The sequence below is a fragment of the Castor canadensis genome, chromosome 19 (genome assembly GCF_047511655.1).
Source record: "Castor canadensis chromosome 19, mCasCan1.hap1v2, whole genome shotgun sequence".
Lineage (NCBI taxonomy): Eukaryota > Metazoa > Chordata > Mammalia > Rodentia > Castoridae > Castor > Castor canadensis.
The window spans coordinates 27,006,343-27,024,111 of record NC_133404.1 but is presented as its reverse complement, the minus strand read 5'-3'; the positions used below and the strand labels follow the sequence as shown (position 1 = coordinate 27,024,111).

The window sequence follows — 17,769 nt, the reverse complement described above, 5'->3', positions numbered from 1 at the left end:
CCTGGGGCCTGGCAGTGTGGCCTGGGCCAAGCCCCACTGGCTTGGATCAGATGGGCCATTGGTTTCCATAGTTTCCCCTCTGCCTCTCAACTCTTGGGACATGTGCACTTGGGCAATTCAGGTCCCTGCTGGCCTGGCCCACCCAGGAGGCACTCAAGGAGGAAATGAAGGCGGGAGAAGGAAGACAGGAAGAGGAAATAGGGCACAATAGTTGCCAAAGCAACAGAGGGACCCCTCCTTCAGTTGCTCACAGAGCCCTGGGGTTCAGAGTAGGGGACCTGGCTGTGCAGCTTGGCAGATGATAGAGGGAAGGGACTCTTGTCTCCCACCTCCACCATGTCACACCCTCTCGAGGCCCTGGCTGACCTTGGAGAGTATTATTTCCTTAGCAAAGAAGTTGTGGACCCCCCCAGGTTGGCAGAGGACTTTTCTGTGTCAAGGTGCAGTTAAACTTCTCTGAGGGTCCCTGTGAACCTCCAGAGTGTCTGTTACTGTTGTCTGGGCCCATCTCAGACATCACAGTCCAGCACAGCCTACCAGAGGCTAGAACAAGAGGTTTTTCTATACTGCCCACCTTCCCTAGTCCACACTCTCTCTGGCTTTTCTTCTTTTCTCCTTCCTTCTCTTTTTCTGGTCCAAGAGAAAACCCTTACCCAGAGCTCTGCAGTTTCCCTAGGGCCCACTCCTTACAGCCCCTGCAGAGAAACAGACTCTTGTGCCTTGACCTGAGGTCTCTTTCCTGGTGGTTAGATGGACGTGGTCTCCATTCTGCCAGCACCTGCCCATCTACCTAGGTGGGTTTTCAGACCACAGTCATGAGGAAGCACAAGAAGTGGCTTTTATGACAGGAACCTGGTATTCAGGTGTCCAGAATTTAAACAGTAGTTCTTTTCTATTTGTCATCTGTAGTCTTCTTAGCCTTTTACCTCTGACCTACTCTGAATTGCCTATCAAAGTGCTTATCAGGAAGCGCCCTTCAATAGAACCATTTGCTGGGTGACCCACGGGCTCTGGAGCCTAGAGCCTTGCCCTGGGTTCATCTACTAGAAGGGAAAATTGTATTTTATTGCTATTTTTGGGTTTCTCATACTCAAAGCAAAACACCCTTTTCTCTCTCAGTGGTCTGAAGAGAATCTCCCCAGGTGGCCATTGCTATTTTCAGGGTAGATCTTGGGGTGGTATTGTGCAGAATACAAGGCTGCAGTGAGCCTGAGGGGGAGCTTGGTGAGGAATATGTCAAGAGGAGTACTGAAGTCTAGTTTCTGTTCTTACCTATTGGGACGCTAGGGATGAACCTCCGGGCTTCATGCATGCTAGGCAAGCACTCTAATGCTGAGCTACTCTGTCCTAATGTCTATTTTTTAAATTGGCATGAATTAAGGCTAGCATGTTCTAGTTTTCTCTGGATTTTTTTTTGTTTTCAGTTTAATTTTTTAAATAGCTAACATGTTTGTATGTTTAAAAGTCCCAAGGTTTAAGTAGCTTTCCAAGGAAAATTCTCACAGCCTTCCTTGTCCTCCATATGCTCAGTCTCCCCCTGGTGATGTCTGATCCTGCTTTTCCAGGTGTCTTCCCAAACAGGCAGGTGCACTCGTATGTCTGCACTGTTTATCTGTCCTTCTGTTTCATGAATCCTGTGCTGGACCTGGTTTTCCTCGCTCAGAGTATAACTTGGAGATCTTTTGTATCAGTATATAAAGAACTCTATTTAAACACCAGTGGAAGAAGATAAGTTGTTTTCAGGCTTCTACCATTTTGAAGAATCAGGCACATCTCCAGTTTTTTAAGTGCATATGTACGTTTGTAAAAGAGGTTCCCTAAAGTTCAGGTGTGTGGTCCTATGGTATGCACATTTGTAATTTTGATAGGTTATCACCAGTCTCCCTTGCAAGGAGCCTGTACACTCATCAGCAAAGTATCAGCTGTATTTATGGCCTGAGGCCTTACCACCTAATAGGCAGAAGCTGTATTTCAGTGGGGTTCCTTTGCCTTTAACTCCTGGTGGGGGAAGTGGAACTTCTTTTCTGGTGTTTGGGAGCCATTTCTATTTCCCTTTTATGACCTGCCTTTGCCTACTTTTCTAGTGAGTATTTTTTCTTCTAATCTACGTGAGCTCTCTGTGTTATGTTATGAGCTGCAGATGTGGTGTTTTGGGGTTTTTTTTCTGTTTGTTATTTATCTTTTGCCTTTGTTTATAATGCCTTTGTCCATGAAGTTTTTTACACTTCTGCACAGTCCAGTTCATCAATCTTTTCTTTTATGGTTTCTGGACTTTGATTTATGTAGAAAGAACTTCTGTATTATAAAACATTTTTCTCTTAGAATCTCTGAAGTTTCATTTTTCACATTTAAATCGTTGGCTAATTTACCAATATGTAAAAACTGTACATATTTATGGGGTAACATTTGATGTATCAATACTGTTTAAAATATATCCTGGTGTAGGTGTGAAGTATGGCGCTAATCTTCCTTACAGATGCTACCTAGTTGTCCTTACGCCTTTATAGAACTCATTTTCCCAAGGTTGGTGATGTCACTTTATCCTACACATGGCTACCATTGCCTGGTTCTCACTCTGCCCCACTCCACTAGCCAGTTATTAGCTGACCCAACATTATGTTGAGTACCTGATTATCTGCTTCCCTTTCCCTCAACATTGTTCTTTATTTACAGGTACTTTCTGGCTATTTGTTTATTTTTCTGTATGCACAACAAAGCAAAGTTACAAAAACAAAAAATGCCTACTTTAAAAATTATCTTTGCATCTGTCGCAGAAAAGCTGAGACACACATGGTGCCAAGGCAGATTTTGAGGTCATTCGTGGTACTCTCCAGCCAGGCCATCTCCTTCCATGTGGTCCAGTACACACTGGAGTGTGTGACCAGTACACTGGCGCAGAAGCAGGCCCAGGGTAACTTCTGTAGTCGGCATTTCTGCCCACTTGTCCCATCTGTCTTGGCTTGCTCATTCACGCACCTTCCAGGGGCCCCTGGCCCCACAGGTGATAAAAAAAAAATCTCCTGCTTGCACTGCTGTGCAGCGGGCAGGGGTCCACATCACCCTCTGAGCAACAGGCAGGATGACAGTCCAGTCCTCAGCAAGGTGTGGGGGTGGGGAGGCTGCTGCCCTCCTTTGGTGGGATAGAGAGCTCCAGCTGTGCCTCTGGCCAGTCTAACTAAGGGGCTGCTCCTCCTCCTGGTCCTCACTTCCCCTCACCTGTTAAGTGGGTACATTGAGCTTCCAGTCTGGGAGGTGGGTTATCTGAGTGTCAGCTTCATAAACCACTGGCATTTGTGCTGAGCAGTGACAGCCAAATGGCCTCCTAACGAATTAGAACAGTCCACCTCCTACCTCAGAGGACAGACCTTTCTGGCACCCCAGATGCTGTGTCTGGGTCTCTTCTGAGGCCCGCAGTGTTTGATGGTGGATTTCTTGTGCCTATAGTGGGTTGCTCTTGTGATACAGGACACCCCATGAAATTGAGAGATCCTTCTGCCTTCCCAGAGCCCCCTGGTCAATAGGCGTCCCCATCCCCCAACCTTCCCCCTTCACATAGGGCAGCTCAGCCAGGCAGAGGCGGGTGCAGTCAGCCTAACCCCATGCTCAGTACTGGGCACTGGGGAGACAGCAAGACCCCTCCCTCCAGACTGCCCATGGAAAGAAGAAACGCACCATGGTGTGTGCAGGTGCTGTTGGGAGTCAGAAGGGGCCTGCACCTTGGGCGGGGGAGTGGCGGTTGGCCGAGGCTGGCTGGCTGGTGGCAGATAATTGAGAGCGTGCCCTTTGGACAAGAGGCAGAGCAGAAGCGGGTTCACGCCGGGGGCTGCACTTGTGCAAGCCCAGCTGCACTTGTGCGCTGCAGGGGAGGTGGGCGGGGCCGGGGGGTGGGCGCGCGCGAGGCTTTGGCGGAGAACCCCTGCTTCCCCTCCTGGCCTCTCCTCTCCGAGGGAACACACTGTTCCCGCCCAGGCCTGTGGCTTGGGCAAGAGGAGCTTGTGGGACACCGTGTTCCCTGATAACATGAGGCAATTGCATTCGGCCTGCGCTGCTCAGCTCGCGGCGGCCTCTCGGCGGCGCCAGGGAACATTTATGTAACCTCGGCCCTTCTGTGCCAAGCACCCACCTCACTCTGCTCCCCCCTTCTCTATCCCCCCAATACACACTGTACCCGTACAGCCCGCACCCTCCTTCCTGCACCCTCTTGTCCCAGCCCCGCTGTGCACCCCTCAAACCCTGCACACCACCACACTGCACCGTGGGTGACCGATCCTCACTTTGGGCTTCTGCACCCGCCTCTCTCCACCTGTCTTGCAACTTCTGGCCCTGAAAGCCCCCACCCCCACCCTCACCTCCCCCAAGTCCCCACTGTGACCGGGCCCTCCCACAGTCTTCCTCCCTCCCTCCCTGCATCCACAGCCTGCAAGGACAGACCCCACCTCCTTTTTCTAACTGAGTCTCCCCCTCACAAGGCCTGATCCTCATCCCCTTACCCACTCCCCTACACAATTCTCCCCTCTGAGCCCTCCTGGCTTATGACAGTGGGGTCTCTTGGGCTTTGGAATACCTCCAGAAGGACCCCCTGTGAGGATCTGGAACCCCTACCCTGTCTTCTTTCTTCAGAGGCCAGTGTCCTCCCTTCTGAGCTAGACTGATCCCTCCCCTTGAGAGATACTACTGCTGTCTCCTTGTCACATGTCCAGGAGGGGAAGAAGCAGGATTCCAGTCCAGCATGGAGGACGCCCAGGTTGTTTAGTCCAGTGGACTTCCTTTGCTGTGAAACAAAATTTCTGCTCACACCACTGCTACCCTCCCCTTTCCACCCCCACTGAGTATAAGCCCTGTCCTCATTCAGCTCAGCCACTCCACCCTGAGGTCGGTCCCCAGAATAACAGTTTCAGAGTGAGGCTACAGAACACCTGCAGCCACTAGAGACCCTTTCAGGGTGCTGTGAGATCAAAATTGTTTCTCTAACAGTAACATGATTTGCCCTTCTCCCTAAAAAGTACAATAGAATATTCCCGACACTAATACGTGGCTTGGGTTTGAGGAAAGTTTTTTCAGGCCTGGTGAGGTGGCTCCTACTTGTAATCTCAGCTACTTGGGAGGTGGAAAGCAAGAGCATCTCAGTTCAAGGCCAGCCTGGGCAAAAAGTTGGCAAGATGGCATATCAATCTGTAAGCCGGGGATGGTGGTGTGCTCCCATGATCCCAACCATGCAGAAGGATGTAGGCTGAAGGTAAGAGGACTGAAGTCTGAGGCTGCCTCGGGCAAAAATATGAAACCCGCCAAGCATGGAGGTAGTTCACACACTTAATCCTAGCTGTTTGGTAGGCCGAGAAAGGAGGATTTCGGTTTGAAGCCAGCCCCAGCAGCAGATAGTTCAGGAGACTCTATCTCAAAAAAAAAAAAAAAAATGCAAAACAGGCCTGGTGGAAGAGCACCTACCTAGCAAGCATGAGGCCCTTAGTTCAAACCCCACTCACACACACACACACAAAATCTGAAAACTGAAGCAAAAAGAGACTGGAGATGTGGCTCAAGTGATAGAGGACCTGCCTGCCTAGCAAGCAGAGGGCTTGAGTTCAAACACCAGTACTGCTCCCAAATAAAAACTTTGTTGTTTTATGCTAACATGATATCAATGGATAGAAGTTATATAAGTAAAAGTTCTTTGGGGACCTCGCTGAAAGTGAAAGTGTGCAGTTTTCTGTACCCTCCCCCCACCCCAGTTTTCATGGCTGGTCCTTGGCAGACTTGTAGGTGCTCTTGTAATGTCGCCACTCAGGTAGTTCCAGCCAGACTGTGCTGCTCAGTGTCAGCAGGAACCATAACTTCCATTCGTAGACCTGTTGGCTCTCCTGAAATAGGCCAATGCCCACATCTGTCTAGGTCAGGAACACATTCCCAGGACTAGACACAGGAAAAGTGTGGAGGGGCTGATTCCAAGAAACCAGCAGCGGTGTGCTGGGAGTGGAGAGTCCCACCTCCTGGATAGTGCTGGCCTCTGCAGTCCCAACATCCTGTGGCCTATCTGTAATTATGCGTACCCCATATGCCTCCTGGGGTAGGATGCACAGGACCCTGGAAAGGACAAATCCCTCAGCAAGGACCCAGGGCCATTAGGAAGCAAGGCCAAATGAATTTGGGTTGGTTCGTCTTATACCCTCCATCTAAATCTGAAAAGACCCACTTGATGAGGATAAGAGATAAGAGCTGTTTGATAGCTGGTGATATCTGTTTGGGAGTGAATGTTGGGAACATGCATAGCAGCACAGTGCGTACAACCTGCCTACCCTACCCCCTCCTGAATTGATGAATGTATGATTATTTTAGTTCCTTTGTTGATTGTCCTTGTAATCCTCACCCACTTCCTCGAATGGTTATTTTCTTCAACCATGCACTGTATCTTTCTACTTTTCCCTGAAATCTACCTTTTTTTGCTGGGACCTTGAGTCAGTCCTGTGGGCTTTGTCTGTAAGACTGATTTCTGAACACTGAAATAATCTAAGGTTTATGTGACCGTGAGTAAGGCTTGAATCTGTCTGCCAGGGACTGTGCTGGGGTTACATTTCCTTCTGCCACCTGAGTTGTTGTGAAGGACAAAATATCATAGAAAAAGCCCTAGAACAGTTTTCGGTTCAAAGCTGTTCACTGATTATACATAATCTTGTACAATTTTAGTTTGCTTCTAATTTGGGCTAGTTTTGTTATATGTCTTCTTGTTTTTCTGGCGTTTCTAATCGCTTTTTTTAAAAAAACAAACAAACAGAATAGTACTTTGTTTTCCAAGTGTCCTGAAGTTTGTCTAGCCTCTTGGTCATGATCTCTGATGCCTCCCATCCTCTTCCTTGCTCTTGACTACAGATGTCCCTGCAGTATTCACCCATGTCCTTGACTTCTTGTTTTTCTCTCATTTTGTTAGATGGAGTATGTGAGATGTAAAGTAGAAAGTCCTTGTTCCTCTGCCTTCTAGCATCTCGTGCCACTTAGGAGAAGACTGTTGTCTGTCCTAGCCTTGTGTCCTCATGGTTAACCTGATACTTGTTCCTCCCCTCCCTTTCTATTAAGCTTTCGTATCTCTTTTTTACTCTCCATTTTGACTTTGCAGAAATTCTTACAGTAGGGGTGACCTTTCCTCACCCTGCTCTATTTTGTCAAATCTTCCCAGTCACCTGTCAGTCTCTTCTTTTTCTCTTTCCCCACTCTGACAGATACTGTCCTATTATTTCTTTGGTAATATCCCATACTCTTTTTTTTTTCTATTTTCTCAGTTTATGCCTCCTGTAGTTAGATGTTAAACTCCCTGGATTGATTACCTGTGGCTTTCAAATCTTTAGCCCCTGTTGTCTGTTAGCTGTCAAATAGACTTGGGAAACCATAGCTACTATGATGGCTACTTGGTTTCAAAGCCACACCCCCCAATACTGTTCCCCTAAAGATGTGAATTAATAAAGAGAGCAAATACAGCCTCGGCCCTTGGCCTTTGATTTCAGCAGTACTGGGAGGCAGAGTACAGAGAACTGGATTTTTGGTTCTATTTTCTGGGACGGTTCCCTGAGTATATTTCCAGCTTTTTTTTATGGAACTTTTTATGGGCAACAATATTTTCAATTTCTAAATGCTATTTTTTGTTCTCTGAACTTCCTTTTTATGGTATCCTGTTTGTTGTACGCATCAAATTATGTCTCAGATTCCTCCAGAATACTAATTACAATTTTTAGGTTAGCATTCTCTTCTGTTTCCTGGCTTTGCTCTTTTTCCTCTGGAAATGCTGGTTTTGTTGCTTTTGGTCTTTCCCTTTCATATTGCTGATTTTCCTTGGCTGTCTGGCCATCTTGAGTATCTGTTTGTATTTAAGGTGAGTGGGTGGTGTGGATTTCCTCTGCTGAGCATCAGTGGGCCAGCCTCAAGGACTGGCATTTGCTTCCAGGGCCTGTGTAAGAGAAGGAAGTAGAGAGATAAGGTAGGAAGGGTGGCTGTATAGGTACCCCAGTGCCAGAAAGACTGCTTTCCGGGGTGTCAGAGCCCCCTTCTGGTTGTCCTTGAGCAAGTGATATTACATATTTGTGTGTGTGGTGTGTGGGGGGGAGTGGGTTCAGAGTTTGCCTAGGTCAATGCTGGGCCTGTCCCTTGATCTGAGCAGAGGACTGGAGGAGGAGGTGGGGTCCTGATGTAGCCAGCCTCCACTACCTCCTAACCCCATTGTGTTCTGCCTCCTTCTCACCTGAATAGGCCCCTTATGGGGTGTTCTGAGCCACCACCTTTGTGTGTCACCATGCTTGAGAGGCTTCTGGCCTTTGTTGTCAAAGCAGTGACTGGCAGGTGGGTTGTCCAGTCTCGGGACCTTGGAAATGCCCAGTCTGACCCTCTCATGTAGCAGTCAGGATTGACAAGTGGCGGGGCTCCATGGGGCAGCTGGACTTGTGCTGGCATGTGACCTAGAGGCACAAGTCTGTGTCCCACCTTTCAGGGGCTGGAGACAACTGGCTCTGCCCCAGTGTGATGGATGGCATGCTTTACTGTGTACTGTGTACCCTGCCCCCTACCCACCCCATGGTGCCTGATATGCTGCTGTTTCATCCTTGGACCTGTCATCTGCTTCTCACCCTCACCATTGCACACAGGGACTTGTCACAGAGGATGGTGGCGATATAGGGCACGGGGTAGGGGTTGAGAGATCCGGTGGCTGAAGGGGAGGAGCAGGGTTTGGTGATCAGGTGTGCCTCGCCATGGGGGAGGCCCGGGTGGTGCTGAAACTGACACACTGCCCCTGTTGTTTCCAGGTGAGAGGCCGTTCGCTTGCAGCTGGCAGGACTGCAGCAAGAAGTTCGCGCGCTCCGATGAGCTGGCGCGGCACTACCGCACGCACACGGGCGAGAAGAAGTTCAGCTGCCCGATCTGCGAGAAGCGCTTCATGCGCAGCGACCACCTGACCAAGCACGCGCGCCGCCACGCCAACTTCCACCCGGGCATGCTGCAGCGGCGCGGCGGGGGCTCGCGCACCGGCTCGCTCAGCGACTACAGCCGCTCCGACGCCAGCAGTCCCCCCATCAGTCCGGCCAGCTCGCCCTGAGCCCCCAGACCCGCAGCACAGCCCCGCCCCTCGGCCAGCCCCGCGCCAGGCCAGGCCAGGCCCCCACCCCAGCGACGACAGCCATGAGCAGAGGCTCTGCCCCTCCCTTTTGTAGTAAGAACGCAGAGCGAGAACTTTAAAAGTCCACGAAAAAAAACACTTTTCTTCACCTCAGGTGTCAAAGTCAGTTTGTAAAAAAACAAAAAACAAAAATTTCAAAAAAAACCCACAAACACCATCCACAAATTGCACAATAGAAATATCCACGAAGTTGAGATTCAGCGGTGTTGAACCCCCGTTCTCAGGGATGGACACGTTCCACGAGGTCAGTGAGGGCACCCCTTTCTACCGCCTTAGTCTGTACGTAGATTGCACTCTGGAGTGTTTTAGTGGGTCCGAGAACACAGTGGGGACAGGGCAGGCCAACCAGGCCAGGCCAGAACTCAGCGTTCTTCCTGAGGGTCAGTCTATCCCCCAGCTGGGAGCAGACATGGTCACTGACATTTGTGCCTCTGGGGCAGATCCCTAAAAGTGATGAGGCCTGTATCCCCCTCTTCCTACCTGCCCTCCCGATCTCTGTCCTCTGCCCCCCAGGCCTGACTCAGCAGAAGGGTGTGAGGGACATGCCTCCTCAGAGGGATGCCTTAAACCATGCCTGGCCACAGGATCTGTGAAGAGAGGGGTCTGCCCTCCTCAGCTGGCGCCCTTGGAGAACTTGAAGCAGAGCTGAAAGCCCCGAGTGGGTGGCTATTGCATGTCTGACCTCCAAGGAGATGGCCTAGGTCCTGCCTGCCTGGGATCCCACGGGACCCTTCACTCTTATACCATGTTCTCCGACTGGAAACGAGAGCCTGAGAAATCTGTTCCAAAATGATTTCAGCAAGTGCTGTCACTGCATGCACTGCCCAAGCTCTCCACACTGGGCTGCCATGGAGGCACCTTTGTTTGAGGCAGTGGACAGGGCCATCCTGCTGCCTCCTGCCCCCGGCCGTGTGAGTGGCTGTGTGTGTGGCAGCACTCGCACACTTCACAAAGACCAACCAGTTGGTGGCAAGAGACCAGAACATTGTGACTTGAAACTTTTAAGGAGTGGCGCAGCAGCTGTTACGGGAAATGCTGTCAGAGTGTACATTCTGTTTCCTCCCCAGGGAGCACCAGACGGAAAATTGTGGGAAACGCTTTTCCCAGACTTTCGTGTCCCCTGGCACAGACCTAGCAAACCTCCAGCTTCTCACTGTCACCGGACCACTCCTCCCTGTTCCTCCTTGCTCTGCGCACCATGCCTGGGAGGCTCCAGGCCACATCCTGGCTGCAGCACCCCATCACCAGTCTGCGGGTAGGAAAGCAGAAGCAGAGACTTGGGGTGATTTCTCCTAGACCCTGGACCTGGGCTGGATTGGGCTTCCGGCCATGGGCCAGCCCAGTTCGGCCATGCTCCAGAAGCAACTTTGCAGACCTTTGCAGTGTCCACCCAGCCCTGTGAGGCCCAGGCACTGCCTCCCCTTCCTCCCAAGAGCTGGGGCCTATGAATAGCAGGCCCCAGGACAAGAGTATATGTGTGTAGGGTGTGTGTGTGTGTGTGTGTGTGTGTGTGTGTGTGTGTGTGTGTGTGTATTGGGCAGATGGGTTTGGGGTGGATTTTGGGTATCTTGCAGAGAGACTGTTCCCCATGTTGATGTAGAGGGACGCCCTTGGGACTCAGATGGCCTTAGATAGGCTTTCTGGGCCCAGAGTGCCTTGGTTGTGACCGTTCTGTTTTTATCACAGCCCTCACATGGTTCAGGGTACAGCACAGAGAAACCTGAGACCAGGCCTGCAGCCTCTGTCTGCTGTGTCATATGGCTCCAGAGTTGATGAGTGTGCAGGTGACATTGTGCCATCTCTGACACGCTGGGATGCCCCTTTGTAACTACCTGTGTTGGCTGTGAGAAGCTAATGGCATGTAACTGCTTCTGCGTGGCACAGTAGATGCTGAGTTGGCCATGGTGTAGCTCCTGCCATGGGGGAGGGATGGGGGTAGCCCCACCCTGGTTGGATGCAGAGTTGGCGGCTGCACTGTCTGTGGACCTGTGACAGCCCTGCTTGTATTTGGTCTGGGGGATAGAGTGAAATATGTGGTAGGGACCGAAGAGCGCCCTGGGTGCTTGTGGGGGTGGCAATCTTCATGCCCAGTTCCAAAGTGAGGTCTCTCCCAAAGTTGTTTCTGTGTGAGGCAGAGAAAGCCACACTCTGAACACATTTCATGTCTCAGGAATTCACATTCCAGGTTCAGGAATTTTATTCCAAAGTCCTTTGGTGCACCACATCCATGGTTCTGAGGGCAGAGAGGGCTCGGGCATCCCCGGAGGCCAGCAAAATACGCTCTCGGGGAGAGCCAGGCATCCCCTCGTGATTTGCCCATAGTGTCACAGAAGGAGGTCTTCTAACTCCACATCTATCTGCACATAGGAAAGGAAAAGAAGGACTCTTAAACCCAGTCATCTTGGAATAAAAGAAAGAGCTGGTTTGTTTTGGAGTGGGGTTGGGGGGGTGGGGGAGGGAATGTGGGCTGGGTGTAGGCTGTTTCCAAAGAGAGCACTTAATTTAATTTTTCTTCTAAATGACCCAGGGCTGTTCCGTCTGAGAGATGGAAGGGTAACATTGCCTTAAAACAGAAATATGCAGGCGTTGGCTATTTTTGGCAAATGAGTGTGTCTTCACTCCCAAAGCGGTTCTCCTTTAATGGCAGGGTGCAGTTCTTCAGCCAGGGGCCTGGCCTGGGAAATGGGACCTGGGCACCCTTGGCCAGACCTTCCCGAATCATCTGGGGTTTACATTCATCTCATTAAAGGGTGGGGGGAAATCCATGAATCTCAGGCTCAGTTCCAGTGGGTTCTTATCAGGTTTCTGTCTCATGAAGCAAGGGATGCCTTCTAGGTGCAGAATGTCTTCCCAGCCCAGGTCGATTTCAGGGCCTTTTGTTGTGTGGCTTATGGCCATACTTGCTGGTTCAGTACAACTGAGGAGCCCACAGGGTCCTAGAAATAATAGTGAAAAGTCAAATCTGTATTTGGGGGCTGACTTCAGTTCTAGCTAGCCGCAGAGGCAGAGATCTCAAAACGAAGGGTATCCAGTGAAGGGAGAGCCCCCTTCAAATAAAAGGTCTAAAAGTGACTCTGGACTCAGCCATCAGGGGGCTGAATGTTAACTCATGGCCAGAACAAGAAAGCCCCTCTTTGTGTCAGCCATATTAGGGGAATGTCTTTCTCCTCCCCAAATGTCTACTGAATCCTACAGCCATACAGAAAAGCAGACAGACACAGCCCTTTCCACAAAGGGCCCTGGGGTCCTCTCCTGATGGGTGCTATGTAGTGGCAGGCAGTCATGCCTTTCGTGGTCATGTGGTCCTGGAGGAGCCCTACCTGCATCCTGTTGTACCCCCCATCCATGGAACTTGAGGTGCACTTCCATCTCACCCCATCCTCGATTTTATTCTGAGGCCAGTGTCGTTGGGGCAGGTGCAGGATTCACCATGGTGCAGCCTCCAGGTGCAAACACCTGCACCCTGGTGACCACAGCCCTTGCTGTGCGGTGGGCAACAGCTCAAACCAGCGAAGGGTCAAGATGGTTGCAGAGGCCCGCTGGCCTTCTGTGGTCCTAAGTGAAGGGCAGCGGAACTGGGGTCTCTGTTCAGGACTCCCGTCTCCCAGCCCAGTGTATCCAGAAGACCCCCCCGCCTCTTTCTTGCCAGAGCAGGTGCTAAGGTGGGCTGCACAGGGTCATGGTATGTCCTAGGGATTTCATCCAGGATTTCCACTGAGCAGAGCTGCCATCCAGCAGGAAGACAGGATCTGAGCAATAGCGTAGCCTCATTTCTTGGCTCCTGGTTGTGGTTTGTTTACAAGGCTACATGATTATGTTGACTTTTGGCAGGTGTCACTGATTTTTTTTTTTTTAACACCCATTTTAAGAAGGTCATTCGGTCAATGTCAGTGCTGGACAGTTTGATGTGTTGTCCACATGATGATCAGTAAGAAGTGCTTTGTAGGTCACCCATATCTTTTACTATCTAAAGTCTGCATATGGGATTCCTGGTGACCATATTTCTCAAAGCTAAAATCCAGATATGAGATATGGGGTTTGAAATGAGGATGGCCCCAGGAAGAGCTGGGTCCTATGACTAATTTTCCTGATTTGGAGGCTGCGAAGGTTTGTCCTGGACACATTCCACAGAGTTTTGTACCTGAACTTGGATACATAATCCAGCTTACTACTGATACATGCCTGGACACCGTTGCGGGAGACCTTTCCTCCTGCAGGCTGGCCTCGCCCTCCTCAGCCCAAAGCGTGGAACTGGACAGGAGGTGGGGGCCCCTGTGTCCATGAGGGAAGAAGGCCGGACTTGACCTGAAGCTGCCTGGCCCTGCTCAGCCTCTCCCTTCTCATACAGCTTTAAAAACTACTACTCTTTATTTTAAACCAAGATGGGAGAGAAGCCTCCCTTGCCCTGCCTTGTACATTCCAGAGTGGGAGGTGGGGCGGGGACAGGAAGTCCTGGGGGGGGAGCATGCTGTCCCAGCTTTCTCCCTGGGCCCAGGCATCCTGTTCTCCCCCATGTCTGCCTAGAGGACCTGGTGACAGGCTGCCATGCACGCTCACTTGAGAGCCAAGCATGTGAGATGAATGCTGTGAGGAGGCACCTTGTGCCAGGTTGTCCCTCCCACTCAGCCCAGGACCCCTTTCCAGCTGGGGCTCAGATGCCCCAGTGTCTGTTACACTGAGTTGGGGCCAGCCTCTGGGTGTGCGAGCCTTCGTTCCTCAGCCTCACCCTGGAAAGGCCTGGGATGCCCAGTACAGGGGACCCCATTAATGTCAACGCGAGGTTCTCTGTTGAACAACTATGCATGGCTGGGTCAGGCACCCTGCAGCTCTTTGGTGACCAGGAAATGCTTGTGTGATTGTGTTGGGTCTGCCCAGACGACCCTTTCCCATCCAAAACCATTGTGGAGCCTCCCTGGAATTGTTTGCCAAAACCCCAAGGCAGAATCCAAGGATCCAAGACCATTTCCATTGCATTCACGGTTTTCCTTTTCTGTAGGAAGTTGTTTTTTGTTTTTTTTTAAACCAGCTCCCCACCATGCTTCCGAAGGCCACATTTTCATCTTTCCTGGATCACTACAGTGAAGTATTACAGTTGTACAGTTCCCAATCTAGCCTTGGCTTGCTCGAATAAAACTTTGTATGTATTTTGTAAGGCATAGATTCTATATTGTAATGATGTCCTATGCAAAAAGAAAAAAAAATAATGAAATTGTAATTTTTATTGTTTTAACATGTATGCATGTTTAGTGACGTTTACATTTTGAAATAAAATTTATGATTCATTATTTTATGTGCCAGTGCCGGTTCCTTTGAAGGGCATGTTCTGCAGAGCCTCTGGGAGGGGAAGGGAGCAGTCATCATTGGCTGAGGGCATAAACTCACTTTGCAGAAGAGCTCTGTGGACAGCGGGTTCCCTTCTGGCTCTCTTCTCCTGCCTATGGGGATGGCTTCCATTTATCACACTCCTATCCCTCCTTCCATCCCAGAGCACAGAAGACAAAGGCATAAGTGCTTCCCCTAAAGTGCCTTTTGTTAGTCAGCTGTCACTGTAACAAGTACCTGAGGCAATCAACTTAGAGCAAAGGTTTGTTCAGCTCATGGTGTCATAGGCTCCAGTCCAAGGTTGGTTGGCCCCACTCCTTTTAGGCCTGTGGTGAGGCAGCACATCATCAGCAAAGCACCAATATGAAATGAAACTAGAGGGGAGAAAGGGCCTGGTTCCCACTGTGCCCTTGAAAGACACTGCTATTGGCCTCAGGACTTCCCACTAAGCCACACCTCCTAAAGGCTCTACCACCTCCCAATAGTGCCACCTGAGGAGCAAGTTTTTACCATGTGGACCCTTGGGGGACACTTGAATTTAAACATCCCCCATAAACACCTGCCTTTCTTTTGCTAGGCAGCAGCCATGTCTCAATCCCAGATGCCTGTTCCCCTTAACCCTCTGTCCAGAGTCCAGAAAATTCCCATTTCTAGCCTATGTCCCTGAAGTTAATCATGGCTCTGACTCCAAAGCCACAGGGACAGGTCTGGGGCTCTGGGAAACCAGAAGGTGTATACTGATGCAGAGGCCACTGACTACCCCTGGCTGCCCCCCAGAGGCAGGGGATGGAAAGCCCACAGGTAGCAGGGACAGGTGGGTGACCAGTTCTGGCCCTTTGGCCATATCCTGTGGGAGAAAAGTACAAGTGTGGTCCATATTCTCTACCCTCAGCAAGAGCAGACCCAGGACTGTACCACATTATACTGTCACACACAACACCTGTTGTTTACAGGGTAGATTAACACTACTAAGGGTTTTGTTTTGTTTTGTTTTTGTGATACTGGGGTTTGAACTCAGGGCTTTCACCTTGAGCCACTACACCTGCCCTATTTTTGTGAAGGGTTTTTTGAGATAGGGTCTCTCAAACTATTTGCCCAGGCTGACTTTAACTGCGATCCACCTGATCTCTGCCTCCTGAGTAGCTAGGATTACAGGTGTGAGCCACCGGCTCCCAGCTCTGGAAATTTAAACTATTAGTAAGTTTAAATTGAAAACGAAGACATTGCAGTTGATCAAAGATGGGTTTTCCTGAAGCTACACAGACACCAGCAGGCACTTCTTGATAGACATTTGTTTTCCACATCTGAGATTAAGAGGAGGGGTGTGAAGTGAGTGCACCCAAGCACGCTCAACAGCCATAAACACAAGCACACATTTTTAAACATAAGTCTTGTTGGTGCAGAGACATTTGGAGCCCATTCTCCATTGGAGTCTTTTTCCCAGGACAGCCGTTGTTCTGCCTTCTCTTAAGATGTTTCCTTATTGCTCAGGAACTTCCCCGGATGGCTTTAGCAACAACTGCAGGATGGATCTGCTTCCATAAATAGTGGTGTGGTGACAGGCTCCCAGATGCTTTAGAAATATTGACAGAAGGGAGAAAGAAAGACAGCCCATTAGTCATGATGTCATTGCTGAGATTTTAAGGAAGCTGAGTTCTTGCTGGGGTTCCTTCCAGTGGACTGCAGGGCCAAGCATTCACGAGACCCCATTTGAGGAACTGGGGGTCTTCTGAGGTCTTGAGAGGTCCCCAGTGATGCAGGGGGAAGAAAACACTTCCTTCAACAAGCAAGTGCAAGGTTTTGCTGATACTTGAAATGCATTAGTTTGTGACACATGACACCCACACAACACACCTCCCAAATGTCCTATGGGCAAAGTAATAAAGCGCTCAGGAATGGGGGGGGTGGTCTATATCTACCAAGTCCTGGTGACCCAGTGTCCTGGAGGCAGGCCTGAGCAGTCAGCTTTAGGACCTCCTAGCCCTGATCCTGTCTGCATTTTTATCAGGATTTGGGTTTCAAAATCAGGTGTGTGGCAGTTAGGTGAAGTGCTGTGGTTGGCTGTGTACCGATCAGGAGAAAGAGTAGTAGTATCTGGTGAGGGGAATGACAGACTTCTGTCATCCCAGGGGGCAAATTCTGGCCAAGGCTTACCATCTACGTCTGTCTAAGGAAGGACTTGCCATCTGTCCTAACCCATTTTTCTGTTGCCAGTAACACATTACCACAGGATAGGTCAATTATAAGCAAAAGAGGTTAACTAGCTCAGAGTCCTGGAGATGCAGCCACATGTGGTGGTGTGGGCAGAGCCCCATGGCAGCACAGGGCATGACAGGGTAAGAGGGAGCCTGTGTGTGCACATGCGTGTGTGTGTCCTTTGGTTTCTCTACTTATAAAGCCACCAGGATTTGATCACAGAGGTTCTACCCTGATGACTTCATCCTAATCACCTCCCAAAGGCCCCACCTCTAAACCACCATAGTTGGGTTAAGTTTCCACCCTCTTAGTACCTCACAATGAGGATTAAACTCCGAAATGAGTTGCAGAGCGTACAGACCACATCCAAACCACAGCAGCAGCCCTCAGGGTTGGCCTGCAGAGAGTGAGCCCCCTGTGCTGGAGGTATTCAAGCAGATGCTACAGGAATGCCAGGAAAGAATCTGTTCTGGATGGAGTCTGGTGAGCATCGAAGGAGGGGCCATAGTGTTTTCCAGGGTTATTCACAAAAGCATTATCATCCAGACCTGCAGAAACCATCTCTCAGCTGGTCAGTTTTTTGGGGGTGTAGACGGGCGTGGGCTCAACTGCAGAAGGGTTTGCATAACAGGTTAGGCCATACATAATTTATTCTAGGGACATAGATGAGTCAATCCCCCCAGTCAAATTTCAGATGTGCCATGATACAATTCTTACTATTGGCACCTCTCTTACGACCTTGTAAGTGGAAAGCAGTGTAACCCAGGCAGGGTGTCCTGGCAGGGACAAGCAGGTGTGGACAGAGGATAGTGTTGAAATTCAGGGTCCCAATTAAATTCCTGTTACTGCTGTAACACAGTTCCCCAAACTGGCTTAAAACAATACACATTTACTCTCTCACAACTAATAATTCCAAATTGAGTCTCACAGGGCTAAAAATCAAGGTGTTAGGTGGGCTGACTCATGGAGTGTCCAAGAGGCTACCTATATTCCTTGGCTTGTAGCCCTTCCTCTCTTTAAAGGCATCAGGGTAACCTCCTTCTCTGTGATCTCCACCTCCTTCTGATAAGCACCCTGTGATTGCATCAGGCCCACCC

At 50.1% G+C, this 17,769-nt stretch overlaps 1 protein-coding gene across 1 annotated transcript in view; it reads left to right on the top strand.

Moving 5' to 3' along the window:
• The window catches only part of Klf13 (KLF transcription factor 13), a 48,063-nt gene extending 33,624 nt beyond the window's left edge, over positions 1-14,439 (top strand). Inside the window, exon 2 of the mRNA XM_020182954.2 lies at positions 8,784-14,439. Coding sequence (XP_020038543.1) covers positions 8,784-9,073 — 290 coding nt within the window. The 3' untranslated portion in view covers positions 9,074-14,439. The remainder of the gene's footprint in view (positions 1-8,783) is intronic.
• Positions 14,440-17,769: the final 3,330 nt, after the last annotated feature.